At 35.1% G+C, this 26,736-nt stretch overlaps 2 protein-coding genes across 3 annotated transcripts in view; one reads left to right on the plus strand and one right to left on the minus strand.

The window, feature by feature from the left end:
• The window catches only part of ZDHHC2 (zinc finger DHHC-type palmitoyltransferase 2), a 79,512-nt gene extending 74,073 nt beyond the window's left edge, over positions 1–5,439 (plus strand). The window contains exons 12-13 of the mRNA XM_032413522.1: positions 412–486; positions 2,899–5,439. Of these exons, the coding sequence (XP_032269413.1) occupies positions 412–452 (41 nt within the window). The 3' untranslated portion in view covers positions 453–486; positions 2,899–5,439. The remainder of the gene's footprint in view (positions 1–411; positions 487–2,898) is intronic.
• Positions 5,440–8,797: 3,358 nt separating this feature from the next.
• CNOT7 (CCR4-NOT transcription complex subunit 7) lies at positions 8,798–26,722 on the minus strand. Of its 2 annotated transcripts, none has more exons than XM_032413528.1 (7): positions 26,535–26,722; positions 24,845–25,059; positions 22,778–22,971; positions 17,404–17,565; positions 14,469–14,613; positions 12,058–12,168; positions 8,798–10,474 (listed from the first exon to the last, which is right to left on the minus strand). In XM_032413528.1, the coding sequence occupies exons 2-7, from the start codon at positions 24,959–24,961 to the stop codon at positions 10,346–10,348; spliced, it is 858 nt and encodes a 285-aa protein (XP_032269419.1). In that variant the 5' UTR covers positions 24,962–25,059; positions 26,535–26,722; the 3' UTR covers positions 8,798–10,345. The 2 variants fall into 2 exon arrangements, with proteins under 2 accessions (XP_032269419.1, XP_032269420.1); XM_032413529.1 differs by lacking the exon at positions 26,535–26,722 and adding an exon at positions 26,040–26,342.
• Positions 26,723–26,736: the final 14 nt, after the last annotated feature.

Consider the following 26,736-nt stretch of genomic DNA (forward strand, 5'->3'; position numbering starts at 1 on the left):
ATTTATTTTTTTAGAGAGGGAGAGAAAGGGGGAGGGGCAGAGGGAGAGAGAGAATCCTAAGCAGATTCCACGCCCGGTGCGGAGCCCCAGGCAGGGCTGAATCCCATGACCCTGACATCATGACCTGAGCAGAAATCAAGAGTCCAATGCTTATCCGACTGAGCCATCCAGGCGCCCGTGTATATCCCTTTTTAAAGTGCATTTTGTGACACTGGTAGTTGCCAACACTGTATTTTGTGTGTGTGTGTGTGTGTGTTTCTATGTGACCATCTTACAAACCTGTGTTATGTGCAGGACACCTTTGGAATCATATTGGGGGGATTCAGGGATGAATAAACAAGTCTCTGCCTTATTTGTTCAAAAGCAACACCCCCTTGCAAACAAAATGCTAATTTACCTTCTTTCTTGAAGGTATGAGCAATCCTGCATTAACCATGGAGAATGAGACTTAACTCTTCAAACAAAATAAATTCATACTTTATGAAAGTAAGTTGTTTTTCCTTTATTGTTATCTTTTATACTTTTAACAGCTTTTCAGTTCTCTTAGGGCAAATAGTTACCATAAACATTATTATTTGTTTTTGAGTGATTGAAATTTTAAGATGCTTTAGTTCACCCTTAGGATCCTATTAATCATGCTGGAGACCTCTGAATGTGGACCTAACTTTGGTGTTAGCTAGTATGTAATGTTAACTTGACAAATAATAGAAATAGGTTGATGAACAAAATTCATTTTTTATAGAAATGCACTAAATGGCAAGGACTGTTTCTAAAATATTGAACTTTACATGATGATTTTCTTGTCATATGATAGGATATTGCAATTGTTTATTTTTATTTTTTTCTATCCTTTCGATATACAGTGGTTATAACTTCACCGTCTATCAGTAGAATCTCAGTGGATCTAAGTACAAGATAATTATATCTTGTTAGTGAAAACCTCCCTCATCCCTATTTTTGGTTACAGTAGGACCCCATAGCAGGTGTTATCCTTAAAATAACAAGTGTTCCCAAATCATTTTCTTTAAACCATAAATTTTTTTAAACCTGTTGCTCCAAATCAATTAAATAATCTTTAAAAGATTATTTATTTATAAACCTGCAGTCAATACAATAAAGAGCCCCTTTGGAACAAAGCCATAAACACCCAAACAAACTATATGTGTTGTTAGACTAAACCTAGTGTAGAGTTGCACAGTAAAGTTATCAAGACAAATCTTTATTTATAAAACTGCAATCCTGAATCCTAAAGTCTAAAGAAAGCAAGAGAGGGGAATCTGAAACAAAATAATTTGTGTCAAAGTACTTCACCAATATCTGCTTTTTTTTCTTTGTTTTTTAACACATTTTAATCCCAAAAATCTGTTTGTTTTTTAAATCTGTTTCTTTGTTTTGTTTTGATTTTTATGAGTAGCTATGTAATAACAGCAAAATACTGATCTGGCAGCTTGCCAGATGACTATTGTTTTGGTTTTGGGTGACTGTAGTGATGGTGTAGTTGATCAGATTAATCGTAACTATGGTTAGGATAGTGAAAATTTAATCTTAATTTGGTTAAGTAGCAAAGAGACAATATTAATTTTCTGGAAGTAATTCTTAAAATGTTACTATGAATACACAAATCTAAATCACTAATACCACAAATAAAATATTTTACAGAAATAATTCTATAAAGCATATAAGGTTTCACAGGATTGTTTTTCAGTATTTTGAATCGTTAGTTCTAATTACCAATGTTTGTGAGGTCATGTATGTTAAATATTTTACAAGTTTACATAGTAATATTATGTGTAAGTCATGTAGACTTCCCAGTATTTTGACACAGGACCAATGTGGTTTGATCATCATTATTCTCAACACTTTACCCGATACCTGACACATAGTAGGTTCTAAATAAGCATTTTGTAAATAAATGATAGAATAACATCATTAAAATTAAAAATCTCACAGAAACTTGATTTTATTACATACGAATATATGACATTAGTGGTCATAATAACCAAATGGCAGCATGACTCAGCTGTGGTGTAAAAAAAAAACAATAATTTTGTAATGTAATGTTTTCATTCTATTGATCTAACCAGTGACATTTAAATGTTTCTTTAAAAAATTGAATTTTCCCAAGGTAGCTACTGTTCCAAATAGTTTTTAAAAGTTTCAAAAATAGTTTTTCCTGCTTTACATCTCAGACATACAATTTGTTCAAGTTATGTATTATTATATATTATATTGAATAATATTATCTGATACTGCTATGCTTAATTTAATTATATTACCAAATGATATTTTCATATTCTCTTTTCTTTTTGAAGTACATTAGTAAATTATCTGTGGGATTTTTATAAAATATTAATTCATCATACTTTACAGATAGTTATGTACCTAGACCCATAGCAGCACTAATATGTAAGTTACATTTAGCCTTTTCAACCTTCCCTCTTATTCAAGTAAAAAATGCTGTGCTTGTATGCACATGAAATTTCAAAATTATTTTCCTAAATCCCTATTCCAACTCAGCTGTCACTCCTAAACTCCTACTGGCCTCAAACACACGTAGAAAGGAACCCTACCGCTCCAATCGGGGCCCCAAACCAGCAGCATCGGCATCAGCTGGGAGCTCAATAGCAATGTATAATTTTGGACCTTACCCTAGAACTACTGAATCAGAATCTGCATCCTCTGCATTTTAACAAAATCCTCTGGTCTTGTAATGTGCACATTATAGTTTGAGAAGCACTGATGTAGAGGTCTGTATTCAAGAGCATATCTGAGCTTTCTAGCCTAGAAAACATTTAATTTTGAACAAAGAATGCTATTCAACAAATGTTGAATGAGTTGGTTAGTTTTTTGTTTTTTATAGTTCACACAATAGTTTCACGATTTCTGTTTCATTTCAAGGTATCAATGCTGTAGGTGGATGGAAGAGGCTTCCCACTGGAAGGCACCATTGGCCTGTTGTTCCCATTTCCCTTTGGCTGGATATGCAGAGTATGAATTGGTTAGTTCTCTCCAAGCCGTTGCTTAAAACATAACACCTTTTTAAATCCAATATACAGATTGTTTCAACTAACACGAATTCTTGTTAAATATTAGAAGTAATTAAAGTTTATGGATCAAGGGCAAAAATATCTTCTATCATAAAAACTTGGAATAAATTCATGGGCTAATTTTCAACCAAATGTTTGGGTAGTACAGTGTGTACACATAAAAAGCCCATTAATCATCTGATTTTCTGATTCAGAAAATTGAGCCTATTAAGATACTGAAATTTAAAAGATTTCAAATTACGGTATAATGACAGCTTTATTAGTTACCTGTGAGGTGCAGGTAGCATTATCAGACTTGTTCCTTCCCTCTGTTGTGAATCCAGCCCCAGACTGAGTGAACTAGAATGACTATGAATTCATTGCAAATTTTAAGTAGCCTTGAAGATTACCACCATTTTTGCCAGACTTTAATTCTAGCCTTTGTTCACCGCTGGAAAAGAAGTATGATCATTGAAGCCTGAGCTCACTGATAAGCAACTAGCTAGCAAATTTTTGTCACAACTAATACATTACTAATACATCCAAATTTTTGTCATGACGAATACATTACGATTACATCCAAAATTTATTTTTCATCTCTTCTGACCTTCTTAAATTGGGGGAAAATCTATAAAAACAATTACGAAGATTGGTTGATGATGTTCTTTTGCGTCTTTTTAAAAAAAAAATCTCAATTTTTTTAGGTTATTTGTTCTCTTGAACATTGCAAAAATATTGAATTTGTTAAGAATTCTTAATGGGCCACTAGATTAATCCTCCATTGATACCTATATTATTTCTGTGTCCCCTCATCGAAAGTATGACAGTTAAACTTTATAGTTCTTCAGATACTTAAGATTAAATTATGCAAATCATTAAAAGAAATGATATACTTTTAGAAATTTAGTTCAGTATGAACTAAATGGTGTGCTGTTTGGAAATTGAGTTTAAGGTAAACAAACTAAAGTGGCATGTTTGTTGATGCCAAAATGTTCGGCTTCAGTAAATATACTAGGAAGCTCTCGTGCCTTTTATGCACTATTTGAAAAAGTTTTATTCTTTTTTTTGAGTGGAGTGTAAGTTTTGTAAATGTTAGAGATTAGAATAAGCCGTAAACATTTTTTGGTACTGATTTTGAGAATTTAAAGCAGATTATCTTTTAAACTTACACAGCTAAGGAACTGGTATTTAATCAAAGAGAAAATGGTATTAAACTTTTCAAAATCTGAGTTAGACAAAAATGCAACACATAATAGACTAGTAGATCAGAGGATAATGGAGTAAAAAAGATCCTTGCAAATACTCCTTCTTTCTAAAAATGTAAAGTTTTATATTTAAATGAGTTTGTGAAACAATCAACGTCAGCCAAATCCATTTTATAGATCATTTGAGTGTAATTCTTAGAATAATAGGATGGCACTCTTTTCAGATTTTTTTTTTTCTTTTTTTAAAAGCTAAAGACTTTGATCTGACGATCTGTTTCAGGAAATCTCAGAAGATATGATGCATTTTTTACTTTTTACTCTTAAAGCATTTTTTGGTCATCATTGTTTTATTACCTGAAGTGCCAGATTGGAACCTGTAGGTACTGCTGGAAGTCTTAAGGACAACAGCATCACGTGATGTATTAAGAATTATATGCAGCCAGGTTATTTTCAAAGCACAGTACTATAGCCATTTTTGTGGACAGGATTCTGTGGTATGTTCCTTCTTGTCAAAATAGAAGAGAAGAAAAAAAAGAGGGGTTTTTATTCCTTACCTTGCTAGAGTACTGTTAAATTTTCCTTTAGGTCTTTTGTGTAATTATTGAAATACATGAGTCAGTACACATTAGAATCAGATTCAAAAAAAAAACTTTTACAAATAAATTTTTTCCATTAAGTTGTAATGGTTCCTTTTGTTTTCATACAGTGGATAATCTTTTAAGGGTTTTTGTTTTGTTTTTAATCTAGGTGGTTTATCATTTTTAGAGATGATGGCATATCTCATTAGATACACAGTATAAAGTTTACCTGAGTGAATAAAGCATCAAATAGACCTACATTTTGTACATATTTATAAAATATACCTTAAAAACACTTTAAACATTTTGTTTTAAAAAATTTAATTGTTCGACTCAAACTTGAAGACACTTACCCTTCAACTATCCGGATAGTCCATTTAGCTGATAATTTTGATTTTTTTCCTGTTTTTAAAAATTCTACCATATAGGTAAAATTTTTAAGAATTTTTTTTTAAATATTGTACAAATACTTCATATACTTTAGTTCACTGTTTGCCATTGTGCAAAAGAGGGTTTGTATTTTCAAAGATAAACTTATTGCATCTAAATACAATGATGGGACATTCAAGGCAGTGCTTATCCATGAATTCCCTCCTGTTCTACCATAATAAAGTCTGGTTGATCACCTTTACTAGCTGTCTAAATGAAATTGCCTTTGCACTGACAATCGAAATCGCTTTGAAGATACACTTTTCCTAATCGTCTACCAGAGCTACTACAGACAAAATGGATCGACAACCTGGTCAGAACATAGGTCTTTTGAGAAGAGGTGGATGACAGGAGATGAGTATGTGTTGGTAAAATGCTTCTGAGGACACTTAAAAACAGACTGCAAAGCTTGAGTACACTGTGTTCAACAGATAACTGGGGAATATGGCATGTTCGACAGTAACTATGTTCTCTTAGAGAAATCAAATGCAAAGGATTTATAGAAGGTGTTCTTAAAAAATGAAGGTAGTAATCATGTGATTCATGCTTCAAGAACCACCTGTGAAAACAGTCACCCCCCCATTATATTATAAACTAGCAGATTTTCCCTGTTTTGACTTACGTGTGTCCCACAGCACAATGTTCCGTTTATTTCCATCCTCAGAAAAAGAGGATGTTCTACCATAAGGCAGTCTAGGTGACTAAGAGCTCATCCTTTAATTGTTCTTAAACCAACAAAAAGTTAAAATAGGACTGGGCAATGCCAAACAAATCACTTGCAGCTTTTTCTCATGGCGGGAAAGTGACAGCAGAAAACTGGTGACAATGCCCAAAGGTAGATCTTTGTTCTTGTTTGTAGCCAGGATTCAGTATTTGTTAGCTTACTGTTGGGGGGAAAATGTGTTAAGATGATTCATCTTTTGACTCATTTCTGAGACCAGTGAGACCAAAGGGGGCCTTTTGATAAGTGATTTTAAGCTCTGGTTTATGCTATGTAAAGGAGCTCCTCATTACTCAGAAAGGACAGTACTAGTTTATGATTTATAAAAAACTATCCTTTATGTTGCATCTTCCAGGGAAGGTTTTACAGTGTAAGGAGCTCTCCTGACCTGAATTTAATACTTAATAGTTCTTGTTTGACAGATAAAGGTGCTTAAGTAAAATGAGAAAAAAAAAGATGCTCCAAAGTAGAATTCTGTTGATGCCAAATTAAAAATTTATTATCACAGAAAGCTTCAGTTCTTTGTCTTTTATTCAACTATGAAAGAAGAGCTATTGTCAGAGTTAGAATTCCTATCTTTTTCATTAAGTATAGCCTCCTAAAGTCTAGTATTAAAAGCATCTTAAATGACCTAATCAAACATTTATTGTGAAAGGTGGATATTAATAAAAAGCAACCTTAATTACACACTAATGTTAATGTAACATGCAAACATGTTTCTAAGTTCTTTAAAAAATATCCTTAGGCAAGTAGAGTCTGTGGGTGAGCCCAGAATGGCTACAAAGAATCAACTGGAGGAGAGTCTGGACACACATATATAGCTCAAGTATGATGTTTTTGTTTACTCTCTTTTCACATGGTCTTTGCACTAGTGTAAGACACCAGCTAACAACGAACAGTGTTTATTCCTGTTTAGAAAAAAGAAAACAAAGGTGACAAGTGAAATGGGTACCAGCCGAACCAGAACACCGTACATTTTCACAAGGTTTTTTTTTTAAAGATTTTATCTTTATTTGAGAGAGAGAGAGAGGGAGAGAGAGCACAAGCAGAGGGAGCAGGGAGCCCGATGCGGTACTCAGTCCCAGGACCCCGGGATCATGACCCGAGCCGAAGGCAGACACTTAACGGACTGAGCCACCCAGGTGTCCCTTTCACAAGGTTTTAAATTTGACCAACTCAACCTTTTTCTGCTCCATGCATATTTTTACATATTCAGAGTTAACACATTTGAGTAGATTTCAGGTTGCACTAATGTAGTGGTTTCTCAACATCTTTGAAGAGTCTCACCTGTATTTCCATACAGACTACAAAAAGAAACTAATTCTTTGGTCACTTCAAACTTAGAATTGATTGAAAATAATAACAGCTGGGAAAGCACTAGAACATCTGACTTATTTAGAGCCAAAGAAAAATACTCAAAATCCTTTGTTGTTTTATAATTAACCGTCAGTGTGCCCAGTGTCCTCACCCTTCAACCAACTGTTCTTTCCAAAAGGCTAAGTCGTTAAAATTTATTTTCTCTAGACACAATTCTTTGGGCTACTGCATTCAGAAACCATGCCCTACGTATCAGTAAATGGCTTTGCTTGACTAACAAGTGGGCCAGTCATAAACAGACTTTGGTTGTAGCCTCATTTTCATTTCTTATTTTTGTGAAGAAATCATGTTGTGTTAAGATATTCCATTTTAAAATTTCTGTTGCTTTCCCGATAGTTGGTGATGAGTGCTTGGTCTGGTTAGGTCAACATATCCTGTGTGTTTTAGCAGTTACAGTGTCATTGCTTGACACACTGTTTTGCCGTATCATTTGGTAAGATAATCCACATTCCAGTGTGCCTTCAAGGCACATCATTCAAACTGCAGTTTTCTTGTTTTGACATAATGGGTATGATCTGGTAACAGAAAAAATAATAAAATGTTGTACAGATAGACTAAGCACTCCAAATGCTTTCACGTCACCTGTGTCACTGATTTTGCGGCATACCAAAAAGGAATGTGAAATGATGAGAAAGCCAGCAGCAGTTTCTGCAGCAGCTATCCAAGCTTCCCACTGTGGTGCAAAAGTAGCCACGGACAGTACAGAAATGATGAGTGTGGCTGCATTCCAATAAAACTTTATTTATGGACCCTAAAATTTGAATTTCATAATTTTCACATGTCAGGAAGTATTATTCTTTTGATTTTTTTCCCCCCAACCCCAATGGCAAAAACCATTCTCCTCTCCCTGGCACAAAAACAGGCAACAGCCTGGTTTGGGGCCTGTAGGCCATAGTTTGAGGACCCTTGCTCCAGGAGATTTAATAGAATATGGTGAGTCCAGAATTAATGGCTCGGGAACATTACAAATTATCAGCCAAATACCTCATGTCCAAAAGCTAGATTTAGTAAAGGTCATAATGTTCCTCTTATAGAAGTTATAAAATAGTATTACTGCTTAAGAGACAGAAACCAAAATTGACACAAACTATGAAATTCAGCAACTAGGTAGCTAATCAAAAGGGAATGTTTATAATTCCTATTTTTTTTTAAGGAGGTGAAGATCAAAATAAGAAGAAACCAGTTAGATCTGCTATATTGTGTCAGTTTTAAAAAGAAGCCACAGTAAGTCATATCAAATGGGTTTACTGGAAAGGAGATAAAAATCAACTCTTAACATCTAGTTGAGGTATTCATAAAGAATAAGCTGACAGTGTTGAAATGCAGAAGGCTCGATTAAGAGACTAATAATTAGCTACAGTTAAAGAAGTTACTGAGTTCTGTTTAGCTGCCCAAATTAAAAAAAAATAAAATCTCCCAAATAAATATTTTTAAAACAAAATTACCAGTCATCGACATATATAAGAAACCATTTCTGAAGCCTTTATTTACAAAAGCTTTAAAAACAAACAATACCCTCTGTTTTGCAAATAACATTTTGTTTAAAAAGGACCACCCAGTTACAGCATTGTAATATCATGAATAAAGAATGTACAAAGGAAACAAACCAATGTGGCTAACATTTTAAGATCTACTAGTATTACTGATTGAAATGTAGATAACACACATCATAACTTGTAGTCTACCATTTCAGGGAAGAGTTAATGATTACCAAAATGTCTTCCTACACATGCTCTGGTCTGGTCACATATTCTGCATGGCTAAATATTTCACAGTCTCTTTTGTCAATATATATAAAATAGATTGCAAAGATATACACAAAAAAATAAACAAGCATTACACTCCTCAGGTAATTTTAATTAGCTATATATAGACAGCCATATATATACACACATATACGGCTTTATATATAGAATATATTTTTGTATTTTGTTGTTTTGCACCAAATCTCTCCATTATTTATCTTTGTAACAACTATGAAAGCACAATTTTTTGTCTTCTAATTTAATTTGGTACAAAATATACCTAAAGACTTGCTATCTTTGGACTTTAATGAAATTGATTTGTTGAATCTACAAAGCAAGAGCATCGTAAGTATGGCTATAAAATTTTTAAAAAATTAAAAATAAGGGTAAACAGTGACAGAATAAAAAGCAGATCAAAGGGAAGTGTGCTATCATAAAATAACTGCAGCTTTAATTATCTTGGATGCCAGTTTCCCGGCAGACATTAAACATCCAATCACAAGGGATCTTTCCTGAAGGGTGTAAAGCTGGTTTGAAAAATTCTTCAGTCACAGAGCAGCCTACACATGCCAATGAGAAACTGACAGACACTAGATGTGCTTGGAAGATTAAACACTACGTACAGAAACAGCAGTGACTAAGCTCCTCAGTAGTTTTTTGTCTTTTTTTTTTTTTTTTTGTAGTCTTGCTGAATCAACCGTTTGCACAATGCATGTGCTATTTCCGTGGGTCAAAAACAAGTAAATATTGTATAAGGTTGGCAGATGGTCATTTTTCCAGCTAAAAGCAAGAAAAGCCAAAGTTTCTGATAAAACAGAGGATTTGAGTCAGAATCACTCTCTAAAGTGCAAAATTGATGGTCCACAATCTCAAATAGCTAAAATTTTCCTGCAGAATGGAAGGGAGACATGAAACAGGGAAATAAATTACAGTCAGTGCTAGTTAATTTAGGAAGGGGGAAAAACAAACCAAGCCCAAGCAGGTAAAGTTTATCAAAATATTCAATATGATGCAGTTTTCCCCACTCTCTGTCACGCATGCCTGCTAACAAGTATATTAAGTTAAGGCCAAATTTAACCTGAATGCTTTTCTATTTATTAAGATCTGAGATAGGAATGGTCATACTAGTACTGAAAGGCAGAAAATAAAATGGGCTATGAAAAAAAAAAATAGTATTATCTATTGTTCAAGGGATTCAACCAGAGATAAAACCTATATACAAGCTTGTGTATAGCTCAAATAAAAATAAAAGGACTATTTCATGTCATGACTGCTTGTTGGCTTCCTCTTCATATGCATTCCCTGTGCCATTCTGTACATAGGATGAACCAGAACCAAGGCCATACAAATGACCACAATATTTGGCATCATCAATATGATCTTCAAAGAACATCTAAAAAGGAATTTTGGGGAAAAAAAAAAAGATAATTTTAACCAAAAGGTACCACTGGTAACTTATATTTCAGCAATGTAAGTACTGACTGTTCATTAACTACAATGACAGCTCTTTTCTATGGTGCTCCTTTGAGGCCACACATTTTAAATTCAATGAGTAAGATTAATGTTCTCAAGAAGTACAGAGCTCAAGAGAAACCAAAGAAAAAGATTACAAAAAAAATGTATAAACACGTGTCTTTCCTATTAACATTTAGATCAATTTTATGAGAGTTTGTAATCATGGAAAAATGGCAGGCATTTTTATTCCATTAATATAACAATACTCAACGGTGAAAATGAATGAATATTGCCAATGACGGGAGAAAAAAGTTTAGCTTTATAAGTAGCCTTGAGTCTACATGCACAGCTGAGTTGGCTGAAAACAATCAAACCCTGAACACATTCTGGACAGTAAAAATCTGAACATCCACACTAGGTTATTCTTGAAGAAGCCAAGGAATATAAAGATAAATTTGTAGCAGAGAATCCACCATTAATTGAACCATTAAGGTATTTTTTAAAATGCAAAGCTGAAAATTCAAAAAAATTGTTTTAATTCTCTAACGTAGCACTGGAAAGAAGTACAAAGTATTAACTTGTCATGAAAAGAACAGTCCAAATCGCTTCTGAATCAATACTTGGCAGAACAACTATTATGCTTTCTATTATTAATACAATTGCTACAAAAGTTTTAAATTTCCAGATAGTTCTCAGTCAATTCTTGAGTGTCTAAGAGGATATACTCAAAAGAATTCTATAGTTATATTTTACAAAAAGGAAAACTTTCTTTTCTTTGCATGTAATTTACAGTGAGGTATGCCTGCGTCTATCACTCCATCACATAAGCCAGGAGGAGACCTGGGTTCGTTCAGTTCCACTCTTCCATACCTAGCTTTATATTCAGTACTGCCTTTGCCACTTAAGGGGCTGTGCTCATTATGATTTTTGATTCAACTACTTCAGATTTACTTAACCACTTGAGAATTCAGAACCTCTTAGTAAGATTCAATCTACTAAAAAGCACTATGTAAGCACTACTCTATAAACCCTCAAAGTGCTGAAAAATGGCATGAGCAAATGGTATTTTACCAGCAGTTTAATGCCTACAAGAAGACAATGCGGGGGAAACCTAACATGTAGATTCCTTGACTTGGCAGCAGCAGCCCTGATGTGCTCCTACAGAGAGAATTCTGGAGTTCTCCCGCTAGTGATGTGTGTGTCCTTGGAGAGAAGTTACTAGCCTCTGGCTTCAGTTTTCTCATCAAGAAACAGTATGGTTGGACCTACATGATGCCTAAGGTAGTTTAAACTGTTTCATTTTTCAGTCTATGAAGAAACCATTTTTTCACTGCCCTGTGAACTACATTTCAAGAGGACTTATTTTTGAACACTCATTCAAGTGTGTTGGACACAGCCTACATGCATCTCTAACCAGATCTTCATTTAATGAGCACTTATTGCCCAAAAACTTTTGCCGTTAGATTTTAAATGTTCTCAACCTAACAACCAACTGAGAAAAAGGCACTGATGTCTTCATACTTCTCTCATTTTGAAAAAGGCCATTCCCGTGAGCAACGAATCAGATCCCGCTTGATGCTGTGGTCCTATCCGTTCCAGCTCTAACTGTTCAGCAACTTCCTGTAAACCACCCTGGAAGAAAGAAAACCTGCCTGTCAGCACAGAAACAGTACAATGCCCAAATTCACAAGTCACCTAACCTAGACACTGACCAAAATATAAATGGACTTTAGCACGTAAAGATGGACCTTATGAAGATCAGAAAAAAAAAGAATGTGAATTACAAATTGAAGTATTTGTTGAATATGGGAGAAGTTTATAATTTAATAGAAAATGAGATCCTAATTGGGAAAATTTACCTTCATCATATGCTTTAAGGCATGTGACAGACAAGTAACATTCCTAAAGATTTGGGGGAAGCAGATGCTATACAAGGGAACAGGTGTACAGGGGAACATTTATCAAGTACATTCAGTCAATCCATCCATCAATATAAAAATGACCATTGGCAGTTCCTCTCAAACTTTCCCAAGCTTTTCACCAACCCATCTCTAAGTAGTTTATCCATATAATTTGTACAAAACAAAGCTATTATGACTAACCCAATCCTTAAAAATCCACTAAGTGCTTAATTATGGTTTTGTTAAAAAGAAGAGTATGCTGTTATAAGAATACAACTCCTTAGGAGGGTCTAAATATTTGCTTATTTTAATATTGCCAGGCTTAAAAAAGAAAAGAGAGTGAAAGAGAGAAAGAGAAAAAGAATAAAAGACAAAAGTAAAAAGGAAGGAAGAGAGGGAAGGAAAATAATGGGGGGGAAAATAGGAGGTAAAGCAAGAAAGATCAGGACAAACAAAACAGACACAAATTCCTCCCTAATTGTTAAGGCAAAGGAGACCTCCTCTGCTTCACAGCTTGAAACAGTGCTCTGCACAGACAGCTCTTAACTTCTGTGCTAAAAATAACATGAGGATTAAGTATCATTAGCAGCTGCTTAGGAGAGCAACAGAATAGGGGCATTCAGCATGGCTGACCATAGATCAAAAAGCACCTTTGTCATTAACCTAAATTTAACACTACAGCTCACTCAGGGCATATTTAGAATATCTGGTGTACTTAGAAATCTTCCAATTTCATACACATAGTGAGCAATAATTTGATCCTGTTTCTAAAATATGTCATTGTAGAAACATGTCAGATTTTAAAAAGCACTTCCAAAGCCAGATTAAAACATCTAGGCCATGGATTCTCAGCATGTAATGCTTTCAGCGGGTGGACTGAGTTTCTACAGTAATCAGGCTATCCTACTTCAAGTTCACTTGAGTCACAGAGAGAAGTCTCTTCAAATTGCACACAATCCTACTGCTCTTAGGTGCTACAAACATGAAGTAATCTTCCTTAAAAATTTCCCCAGTTATATGCCATATTCTCTAATAAGGCAAGCAAACTTTGGCCAAAAGACTACTTATCTTCTGATTTTAAATTCATCTGTCAAAAGCAAAGTTTCCTTATTCAACTCCTACATTGTTTCTTTCTGCTTAAAAGTAAAGCTCTTAAATTTTTACCATCTCCTAAAAGTGTAACTTTATTTGCACTTCTAAAACCTGGTAGGAAAATGTGATAAACCTGATGTAGGTTCTACCAAGCAGCCACTTACCTAAATGTGCATTTTAGTTGCAGCTTAAATACAAACACAGCTGGAGGAAAAAAAAAAAAAAAAAGCCCTTCTATTCCTTGGGAGTCTGTGCCACCACTGGTGAATTCGTTCTCAAACTGAAGGAGCACTTTACATATTAAAGAAATGTTCCTTTTGAGAGAATTCATGTTCAGAAGTAACATTATTACACATGCATTCATCAGTGTCAGAATGTAAGCTTCTGTCTAGACAGGACCTACGCATTTACAGTAGCACTAAGATCTTGACATCTTTCGGGCCAGGAAAAAATCTTTTAGCCATGTAAATTAATCCTAGGAACATGATCTATGACTAGAACCAACAAAATAATTTTTTTCAGGGAAAACTCTATTTGCTACATTACTAACTACACTGCTGGCCACCCCCGATTTTATCTTGCATGGATAGACTGTGCGCATGTTGGGCAGTGTGAACTTGCACTTCTGTGCATGAGAGCCTCGCTAGTCCTCACATTTTTGTGCAGGTTTATGATTTTAATCTGGCAATGATTAAAATCTGATTCTTGGTTTGAATTTTGTTGAAAACTTATTCTGCCAATATATGCTGAAACTTTGAAAAAGGATTTCCTACAAATTATTTATGCAACAAAAAGAATCAAATGACCAGATAATGTAATTGCATTTAATATAAAACTTAAAATATGCCTTAAAACAACATCCCAGGCTAAAATCTTATTTATTAGTCCCTCAGTCTAAATAGTGTGTAGATTACAAATAGCCACTTAAAAAAGCCTTACTTTGAGATTTTTGCAGCTCTTCATGAGGTACTTCACATCATAAATGACAGGAAAAAATAATCGAAGGATCTCAAAGAAGTCAAGTTCTTCTTCAGGCAAGTTAGAGTTGGTCAGGATTTTGATTAAATAGCCAAAGTCATAACCACTACAAAAGGGTTAAATACAGAACAGAGACATATGAATACCACAGAGATGAAAAAATATTCTGATACAGATTTTAAGTGAGCCACAACTGTAGGTCAAAAAAGGAATCAACCAAAAACACACACACACACACACACAAAGAAGAGAGAAAACAGACATGTTTGTAATAATGGGAAAATGCCATCATCTTACCAACAGTGATATGAACTTGTCACTATTATTCAGATATCAGCATACAAATCTATACTAGCATCTCAAGCCTGCAGTCACTAGATTACTATTTTGCTGATCTCTAAAGGAAGAACTCTTTAAAAAATTATCAAACCACCCACAGATGTCTCAAAAAATTTTAAATAACTACGGAAATGGAAAAATAAATATGAATGGAAACGTGGCTAAAGATGTCAAAAGGTAGCAGAATTGGCAAAAATAATACAACTCTTCCCATATTTTACATAAAGAGGTCATATGCTTCAAAACCCAGAGTGGGGTGCCTGGGTGGTTCAGTCAGTTAAGCGTCCGACTCTTGATCTTGGTTCAGGTCACGATCTCAGGATTGTGAGTTCAAGCCCCACACTGTTGTGCTCCACACTGGGTGTGGAGCCTACTTAAAAACAAAAACCCAAAGAGTAATTCCCTAATGGAAGTATTTTCATTTCCTTAAATGATTTTATCATTCTCTTCCCTCAAAATTCTGTTCCTATCTCATACGGCTCCTCAAGATATACTAATGGAAATGCTGCACATGGAAGAAATAAAAGTAGTAAACACTGAGAACTACTATTCAGAGAATAAAACACCAACTCCCACACTTTCAAATCAAGATCTCCCATCTCTATTGTTTGTTTTTTTCCATAGCTGTGTATGTCCCCACGTTCCTGTGCCATAATTCCACACACTTTTTTCTCTATCTACCTTTCCTTCAAGGACAAGATGCCTTCCCTGAAGAGTCTAGCTCCCAGTGATTTCTTATACAAGCTCTTTTCTTGTACCACCCTTTAAAATGCATTATTGTTTTCTCCACTAGTCCAGTAGGAATCACATTTTTAAAAATATCTTAAAATCTTTTACTTCAAATAGCTTGAAATCAGTACATATTTGGTGAGAGATGGTATTAACATATCTTTTGGGGGGATACAAACAAAATTTCTATTAATGTTCAGAATTACTTCTAATTTTAAAAAGAAAAAAAGAAGCTTTACCATTGAAGACCGTTAAGGAATAAGCAATTAATGGCAGAAACCTTTAAATTTTCGGTAATTGGCAAGGAAGTGACTGCTATCTAACTAAAGAGAAGTCAATACAGCATTTGCTTACTACTAGTAAAAGACTGTACAAGAATTCAGGATTTATAAATTTCTTAAACTAGTCTTTATCTCCTAGAAATAGGTTAGAATATGATGAAAATATTTAATGACATTTAGAATAAAATCTTAACATACCTTGACAAATACTGGAGTCTAATTTAGAGTCTACATTCTAAGAAGACATGAACACTTTGTTTTTGTTTATCTTAATAACCCCAATGCCTAGAATGCAGTATTTGCTTAGAGTATTTTTTGAATGAAAGAATAAGTCATATACAGCAAAAGGACAGGATGATGCTTTCTATTCATAATCAGAAAAGTCAAAAAACCAAAAAACAAACAAAAAAAACCCATCGAAAAACATTGCTCAAGTAAAAGAGACTTCAGTCTTGTCTCCTGAGATAGAGGCTCAAATGGAGAACAGAAAGAAAAGATGACAGGTGACAATTAGTATGTTCAATACCTTCAACTCAAAAATTACTGCCTAGTACTACATCAGAGTTTGCAATATGAATAGTCCTTCATTATACTCATTCCAGAGGCCAGAGTTGGAAATTCTAAAGCATGCAGGACTCTATTTTTTTTTAAAAATGTCTGAAATGGACCCAATATAAGAACATTAATAGAAGGCCAAATAAAATAATTCCCAAGGCCACTTTTAGTCCCTGTGCTTCCTGTTTATTTAGTGTACCTCAGTAGAAAAACTCTTTACCTGGAAGTCTATTTTTACAAAATGGAACTAATTCCCTTTCTAGAAATTCTCTTTAACAATCCAGTTTTATTTTATAATAAGAATTAAAAATGACCATTTACTGAAAATTTATTGTGTGTAAAACCTTTTACCAAAATGCTCTAAATATATTATTGGTCATTACAACAAGATATTTACCTAAGTGATGTCTACCTAATAACTCTTCTTTAAAAAAAATTAAAATCCACCACCCCTACCCACCCCTAACATTCTCTTTGCTGTTTTTTTCTCCATAGCACTTATGAACATCTAACAAACCACAATATAAATTCATCATTTAAAAAAAATTGCCTACTCCCACCAGAATATAAACTTCACGAGGATGAGGATTTTAGTCTGTTTTGTTAACAGCTTAATTCCTAGAATCTTATACCAGAGTGCTTGGCACTGGTAGATATTAAATAAATATTTTCTTAACGAATGAATGGTTTCATTCTAAGTATCAGAAATGTTAAATAACCCTTGGTAACATTGATTCCAAATGGCATTGCTGGATTTAAACCAAGATCTACTTTGTCAGCCTCTTTCTACTACGCAATACTGTCTCTCTCATTGGCTAAAAATGAAACACATACCTTTAAATTAACCCTTAAGTAGACCAACATTAGCTTCTTGAGAGGAGATTGCTACATGGCAGCCAGTTCCTTGTAGAACTAAGCCTGAAAGTACTGAAACAGTGACCCACACCAAGGAAATGGAAACACAAATGCTATTTTCAATGCAATCTTTTTACCTATGAAATGATAACCATTTGACCCCTTCGCAGAGGACCACTCCTGATGTCATAAGAAGTTCTGCAAAGTACTGGGTCTCAATTCCTTCCTCCTCATGTTTTTTAAACTGGATGCCAGATGTTGTTAGTAGCTCTATAGAGTCCTGGGCATACATGTCCTCCCTGGCAGGGGAAAAAGAAAGACAACCTTCAAAAGTGCCATACTTCAAACTGTTTTTCTCCCACTTACATCTACAACCTACAGTGCCAGAAACAACAAAACAGAGGATTGGCTTGGGTCCGATTATTCCAATGTTTCACATATAGAAAGGAAAATATAATTTAAATATTGTATGTAATAAGCTTATTATTTTAGAAAAGTGTTCAGTAAATCATCTTTCAAAACAGTCCAAGGGTGAGATTTTAATTTTTACTATCGATTCAATGTCATTAGCCTTTCACAAGTTAAATATATTTAACTGAGTTTGAAAAAAGGGTCTTCTACTCACCAGGAGCTACCACCACAAAGTGAAGTACATGTTCTTTTCAGGGGCTTTAGTCTCAGCAGCCTTTTTATTGCTGCCAGATGGAGCTGTAGCCACAGGGCGACAGCCTATATCCATCTCCCATGTCCCAGCAGCAACGGTAAGGATACCAAGAGGAAAACATCTGATGTGGCTAAGTTAAAACTGCATTCCATCCTAAAGAAAAAGGAGTTTCCTCCTCTCACTAATGACGAGCCTTTCAAATGGCTCCAATAAACAGTAAAATGTTTAAAATGAAAGACTGTGCTATAATAGCAATAATTTCTTCTTCTAACAATCTTAATCCTAGAAAATCACCTCCCAAAAATCAAGCCAGGAAATCTAAATATAAACCAACCCTTCAAGATTTTACTGAAGCCAAAAAGAAAGCCCTAATTTCTAAGCACAAACACACAGGTATCCAAAATGTTAAGTTAAATTAAAAAAAGGATCAAAAGAAAGGTATAGGTTTCTGAGAATACATGAAAAGTATTTTGTGCATTGCCCACTGCATTTTTTAATTTACTTTTTAAATTACAAGAATACTGGTTTCCACCACTTAACAAAAGAAAATTCTATTAAAAGCTTTAACAAAACTAAGCCAAAAGAAAAATTACATTTAGGTGAAAAGGTATTCTTACAGTCTATTCTTTGGAAATCGGTCTGCTTCTAAATGTCTTTGAAAAATAAAACATAATGTTGTACGGTGCCAGATGGTAAATACACTTATTGTGGTGAGCACTGTACAATGTACAGAATCATTAAATCACTGTTATGCACCTGAAACTAATATAACGTATGTGAACTATACCTAAATATAAAAATTTAAAAAACAAACAAAAACTAGCCACTGGAACATCTGAAAAAACAGAGGGGAACTGTAATCATCACTTTAGGTCAAAATTTCCCCCAGGAAAACCCTTTAGGAAAGATATCTGAATAAATCTAATACTAAACAACAGATATCATTGGCCTTATTACACTAAAAATATGTATCTTAAACAACTAAAATCTCACTCATCAGGCTCTGATGCTCACATTGAGAGGCATACTTTAGCAAATTATAACCAACCCAGAGTGTAAGATTCTTTCTCTAGGCTTACATTATTCTGGGCCATATACTCACTTTATCTTTATTTTAGTACACTCTACCAGAATGTAAGCTTCAAGACGGCAATTAATTTTTGTCTCTTTTGTTTAATGTCTATCACCACATCAAAAAACATATGAAGTAGAACAGTGAGTATTGCACTATTTAAGTCAGAATTTCCCAAACTTGCCCAGTGACAGCAATCATCCAGAGAGCTTACCAAAAGTATGGATTCCCAGGTCCTCTACCTAGACCTATTGAATCACAACATCCAGGAGAAAGATCTGGGTAAGTACCTCAGGTGTTTAATGATCAACAAGTTTGGTTTAAAAAAAAAAAAAAATGCATAAAATTACTTCTCTTTTTTTCTGTATAGTTCACATAACTCAATGCAGATTAAGCTAATGTACTATCATTTAAATTTCTTTGGAGTAAATATTTTAAAACTTGGAACCAATTCCATGCTTTATAATGCCCAACTCATTAGAAGAGAAAGCTGAAAGCTCCATACAGGTAGGCTAATAAAACTCTAAATAGGATAAAGAAAATTTCCTGCTGGTAGGGAAACTCCGTAATTGTTACAATTTAGTTCTCCAAATCAACAGACTGTCCCCTTCCCACAGTATCCACCACTTCAAGTTTTGAAATCATTCCCCACTTCAAAAATCCTAGTACATGTAGGAATATATTAAAGGACGCAAATCTCAAAAAAGTCGTCAAAACATTGTTTAGTCAAAAATCTAAGGACTGCTGCAGGTGCAGGGACTGGCTTACCGATTAGAACAATCTGTTCAGAACAGCAATGAACAGTCATGTGATTGCTCCTAACACTAACCAACTACTGAAGTTTAAGGTGGCAAAATATCCAGGTATAATAATTGAACGGGAGTGAAAGCCACGTACAAATCCCTAAAAAAGGTTTTCCCAAAAAGCAGAGATACAAGGCTACTCAAACTATATCCTAAAAACAGAAACTAACTTAACTAGGTATGTTAAATCCAATAAATATATTTTTCACCGTTTTTTAAAGTAGGCTCCACGTCCAACATGGGGCTTGAACTCACAACCCCAAGATCAAGAGTCACACTCTCTATGGACTGAGCCAGCCAGGTGCCCCTACTTTTTGACCTACCTACAAGTATAAACTTAGCCTACTACACAAATTGACATTTTTAAACACAGCAGATTAAATATTTTACAATTTGGAAATGCTTTCCAACCTCAATCCATTCCTGGCTCACCATACATTTTATATTTTAAAACATGCACCCTATATATTTAAGTTTTGCTAAAAATCATGAGCAAAGGCAAACCAGGATACAGACTGTCACAAATGCATAAATGGTCACTAAACTTAATATTTAATGAACTCAAACCAAGAACACATAAGATGCTCAAAAAATCTGCAAAGACCATATGAAAGACAACATGAACAGCCTGCAACTCCACACCTGACAACTGCCTCTTAGCCTTCAAATGCCTGTGCATTATCCATAAAACAAAATCAGAACTACCCTTTGTTTGATTCTGCTGTCTTTTCCACTTACAGTCCTCCCTGTATCTCCTCTCCTCTACCATTTTCCTTAAATGAGCTATCAGCTTCCTTTCTGTTACCACTGAACCCACAGTCTCCTGTAATCTCTATTACACTATTAAAATGATTCAAATACTAATTATTGCAATCATCAAACTGATGTTTTAGAAATTCGTTCTCATCTCCTTTGAGATAGCTTTCTTCTGCACAGCTCATCAATATTCTACTTCAATTTTCATTTTACACATCAACTCCAAATTCAGTTTAGGGAGAATACATTGATCATTATCTAACAATCTAGCAATTCTAATTTTTGGACTTTGGCAATGGAGAGCAAACAGAAATGTTACAGGAACACTAAGTTATAAAGACCATGACCAACCTTCCTCAACACTATATCCCTCACACCTAACACAGCTGCTGACACATTCTAGGTACTCAATAAAAAAGTCAATTTTCATCTTTCTTCAAAATATCCAAGATTCTCTTCATGGTACCCTGTATTCATATTAGGTAGTGCCAGTTTTATCTTCCAAATAATTGTTTCCACTTAAATAGTACATTCCACTACATCCTTCTTAAAAATTTCTTCTTAGACATTAACATTAGTATAAATGGTAGCAAAACCTGGTAACAAGTAGCCCTCGCCGTATAAGAAAAAAATGTCTTTCAAAGATTATAATAATAAGGCAGTTGTTATCATAACATAGTGTTTCTAGAAAAGGAAAATACCAATTTTACCAAAATGGGAGACATGGATGGGTCACTTCCTACTCATGTATTTATATCACAACACTATCTCAGTTAAAAAAGTGTTTTAATGATCCAACTTGGGAAAAAAGTAACACAGAACAAATGAAATGGTGACGAACTAATTTTAAAAATGGTTATCTTTTGAGAAAAGGATAAGACAATTTTCAGTGTTTCAGAATTATAGTACTTATAAAAGGTTATTACCAGTTAGAATAGAGAGGAGTACTTTTTACCCTTTACAAGGTTCTGGTGTATATTATGAAATCCAACAAAGTAAAACAGAAAATGAGGCTAAACGCAATAAGCCATAGTACTGTACCACTGACAACACTACTCTCTAAAATCATCAGCCCTGCTTTTTAGATCTTATATGCTAAATATCACATTATTGTACAGAGAATGGGAGGTTCTCACACTGGCACTACTGTTAATTGTCCCACAGCTTCTTTAACTATTTTTTGAACCAGATGTAAGATCATATTACACAAGTACAAGCTGTCAAATAGAAGGACACTGCAATGTTGTAACTTAATCAGAATGTACTAAACATTTCCCCAACTTAGAGTCAGTTTGTAAACAATCTGCTCTTACCCAAAAACACTAAACTTCCCTAAGCTATCAAGACATCAAGTAAGGAAACTGAGTTTCAACCTTGGGCTTGAGTTAGAATTCAGATCCTGAACAGTTTCTGAAAGAAATACCAAGTTTAACGATACCATTACCTCTCTTATATGTAAGTTACAAGAGGTTTTGTGGGCTGATCGGGGACTGTAGCTATTATATAATTATATTGATTTGACAGGAAAATGCACCCAAGTTTCCAAGAAATGTCTTACTGCCCTTGACACATAATCTACTCACAAACTGGAGTTTGACTGTAATAAAAATCTCTTCACAAGAAGGATAATTACTACAACAAAGATGTATATATTTCAAATTGCACACAAAGTTTGAAAGTAAAACTAATGTAAGATTATTTTTTCTATCAAGAAGTGTTTTCAATACCCAAAGTTTTTCAGATTTCAAAAAAAGTGGCAGTCATACTTTTCAAACAACATCTTTAAAATTCAAAGTATCTGAATATAAAGTCTTCTTTACCCTGGTTCTTTCGTCCCATTAGAAGAAATCTAGTCTTTTGAAATCTTAGGTTTTAAATATTTCTAGGATAACTGCGCCAAATTCAGTTAGCATTTCATTCACCATACTTGAGGGAAATCAATTCCTAAAATTAAGCTAAAAAAAGTCTGGGTTAGGGGCGCCTGGGTGGCTCAGTTGGTTAAGCGACTGCCTTCGGCTCAGGTCATGATCCTGGAGTCCCGGGATTGAGTCCCACATCGGGCTCCCTGCTCAGCAGGGAGTCTGCTTCTCCCTCTGACCCTCCCGACCCTCCCCCCTCTCATGTGCTCTCTCTCTCATTCTCTCTCTCTCAAATAAATAAATAAAAATCTTAAAAAAAAAAAAAAAAAGTCTGGGTTATATTTATTTCCCACTTACGTCAAATTAAATTTAAAATTAAACTGCCAAGTTGAAGTTCCTGGAGGATATTCTCCTTGCTCATTCATAAATGTCAGTCCTAGCTGAATTATCTTTAACAAGTCTACATTACATCGCAATAGTTGGTACTGATAGTCAGCATTGCTCCTGAATTCTCCAATAGGTCTTGCAACCACACCTGGAAACTCGGTGTCCTGTAAAATAATTTTAAGATTCATTATTTACTAAATGATCAAAACCACAATCCACAAATTCTTAGAATAAATAATTTTCGGTTCAAGTCAAAGAATACTGCTATAGATAATATTCTACACATTCATCATATTCAAATACAAATTACCTTTTAACTATGAAGAGCGTTACTTTTTAGATCCATAAAATAAAACTCTACAAACTTAATGACTTTTTCTTACTTTAAATACTGTGTCAGTAAAAAATTATTATGTAGAAGACATGAATGATAAATGCACCAAGTACTCTATTCCCAAGGAAGGGAAAAAAATTAGAAATTCATGTTTCTCAAAGGGTATGTGAAACTATGCTCACAATATGCTAGTGTTAAAACAAATGAAGAACTGGTTAAAAGGAATGGAAAATGCATACTTTCCAAGTATTTCTGAGACAGGGTTTTTCTAAATATCAAAACTCTCTTAATTTCTTGGGCTAAAATAGCACTCTCTCTATACGTTAGAGAAAATATGTCATCAAAAATTGCATGATACCCACTTATTCCTGAAGAACGTTATCATGTCTCTAATGTCACTCCTTATCATCTGAGAAATAATCACTATATATTTTTGTGGGATAAAAAACAACTTCAATTCTAATTATGGGTAAGTATACCTTTATTAAATAGGTTATCTATGTACACTTGAATATTCGTATTTTCACCAACCTGCCCCTCCCCACAGAAGTACATTTATTTATTTGCATTAAAAATACTGAGGAAATGATACTATATCACTTTAATTTTAAAATTCAAACTGGGAAGCTAAGAACAAAATCTGAATACCAAATCACTATGAAACAGTAAAGAAATTAAAACTCTAAAGTCAGTCCAACTCAACAACCACTTTACTGGATATTTTGTGTTATGCTAGGTGTGTTGTGGGAGAGAAAGGATGACTAAGGCACTAACCCCTTGCTTAGCGGAACTTACAATATGGAAAACAATACAGTAACTATAATACATGTACAAAGTACAGCAAATAAAGCAGCAAAGTAATTAACAGAATAGATGGTCTAGGTAGATTGAATACTAAATGCAAAAGCAGAAATGCTTAACAGCACAGTGTGTTCATCCAACTCCACTGATGATTAAAACAAACGACAAAAAACCTGCAGATTAACAATGTTCCACTGGGAGATCTGATTTTTTTTTTTTTGAGAAAGACATGCAGGAGCTCCCTAGCTTCTGTGTGCTCATCTGGTATTATCAGTTAGGACTTAAGTGTTGCTGGGAGCTAACCTGGCACTCACAGCTAGGTTCTAATGTTCTTCTGTTGTTGAGTATGAACAGTTTCACACTTCAACATCAGACAAGACCACTCTGTAATCGTGACTGAGCATAGACAAAAACATAAACATTGCCCAAACCACAAAAATGACCAAACATCCTTCTATCTTGGCTAATGTTAAGTAACCGTTGCTTCTTTATAGCTTTAGTCTCATTTCAGTCTTCTCATTCAAGACTTATTAAGATACCCTGTTATACAATTACCACCCTTCTCAACAGCATCCAACTCAGAGCAAGGCCCTGCCTCCTTAATCCCTCCCTAAAACCACCTGACAGAAGCTCAGATCCTAAAAGTCCTTTCTAACACTCTTACTCAAATGCCCCATGGCTCCAGTGGTATGCCTTTTCCCTCCCTCCAATGAGTAATAAACCCAATTTGTCACACTGCAGGAGTGTTCCTGGTGGTCTCTGGTTGGAGGACACTGACAAAATTTTCTTTTTATAATTAAATTAATCTCTACAGTAGTAACCAAATGGATTGAATTCAAGACTTTTAAAATCCCTCTTCCTCTTTTATCAGAAGCATCGTAAGGATTTGATGATAGGCATACCATAGCAACGTAATTATATTTTCTGATAACTTGACGAATTTTCTTCATCTCTTCATCCAGGTTGCAAGCCCAAACTTCACAAATTCTTTGGCTATGATCTACAGTTGCTGCTGGCATAGTGAGGGCACAAGAAGTCTAGATGCCAAGCATCAAAATGTTATACTTGATTGAAGATTTGTTTGTTTCATAAAATACTTTATCCTTTATTTTTGTACCTGTCAAAATAAAAACCAGTGATAACAGAAATATGAATCATAGAAGAACTGAGTTGATACAAACCTAAAAGATTATTTATTCAAAATCCTTGATTTGTAAGAAAATCAGTTTGGGAAATGACTTGTCTAAAGTCACACATCTAATCAGTAGGGAAAAAAGAACTGCAACATAGGTTTTCTGGTTCTAATATCAATGTTAAGTAAAAACAGTATTTTTTATGTGTACATACTAATCATTTTTTAAAAATTTAACATTAAAGATTACTCTGAATTCAACTCACTCTCCAAATAAAACTTTATAAAGACATCTATTTCCACATAGAAAATGAAAAGTTAAATAGTGATATAATGTGACGGGATCAGATATTATTAGGACAAAGGTAATGTTTGCTTTTACTCGTTAACAGAACATTCAAAATCTGATTTGATTACAAAATCTCCTTCAGTAGCATTTATTCAAGTCCGATTAGAAGGCACTTTTTAGTAAACCAACAACAACAACAACAACAAAAAACCAGAAAAAGCTCTTTCTGAAAAATAAGTAACAGCCACAGAAACTGAATGTCCATAACTGCAGGAGGGAGAAAAGAAGCAATAGGGTGTAAGCATTTCAAACTATTTCTAATTTCCTAAAAACCTGAGCATAAACATACATCTATTGTTTCTGGTCCATAAACAGAGTATCATGCCACATAAAGAGTACAGACCAACATTTTGATTCTTGGACAGAAAAATTCCAAATGCTCCTTCATTTTTCACAGTTTGAAAAAATCCTAACAAACAAGGGTAAAAAAGGGAATTATGATACCCCCCAAACACTTAAGTCACAAATGTAACCTCAAGTCCTCTAAGAACAGAAACCAAAGATCTAAGGAACCCCTCCCTTATTACCCTCCCCACTCCGCTAAACACACACACACACACACACACACACACACACACTTTAGAAAGACCCTGTAGCTTAACATTGCTTTTTCCACCTCTCTCTCTACTACAATTCCAGAAGCCCCGACGAGGCACCAGAGGCCTTCTCATTACTGGAGATTCAATCTCCGTACTGCAGGCTCCCAAAAAAACGAAGACAGCACAGAGCCACTCAAGTCATAGATAACTCTCTTCCCCGGCAGAGGGCCAGCGTGAAGGTGCTTGATAACCATTTACTGGGGCCAGACTGACTCCCAAGCACTGCTGCAAGAAGAAATACGAGGAGCTGAGGATCTAGGCCACCGCCCTCCACTCCCAATTTCCGTCCAACAACGTCGAAGCCCCAGGTACAAAGCCTTTACGTCATCAGCCCGCGCCACCCCCTTGACATACCCTCAGCCCGTTACCCTGCCCCCCTCCACCCGCCGTCGAGCTCTTCCTCCGCCAGCCGCGTTCCAGCTGGCGCCATCGCTCACCCTCTGAGGTTCATCGTTCCCGCCCCCTTTCTACTTCCCCAATCCGCCCCTCCCCCCGGCAGACGCAAGATCTACTTGTGTCGCTGAGCCCGCGCTCCTCCTCCTCCTCCTCGCCATAGAGACAGCAACCAGCGGCGGTGGCGGTGGCGGTAGCGGCGGCAGCAGCGGGTGCCCCATAGACACCTCACGCCCAACAAGGGGGAAAGGGGAGTCGGGGCTGCGCCGCACCGTGCTGCGCCGTCGCTACTCGCACGTCCTGGCCGGGGCGCTAGGTGAT

Source organism: Phoca vitulina, unplaced genomic scaffold (genome assembly GCF_004348235.1).
Source record: "Phoca vitulina isolate PV1807 unplaced genomic scaffold, GSC_HSeal_1.0 scaffold15, whole genome shotgun sequence".
Lineage (NCBI taxonomy): Eukaryota > Metazoa > Chordata > Mammalia > Carnivora > Phocidae > Phoca > Phoca vitulina.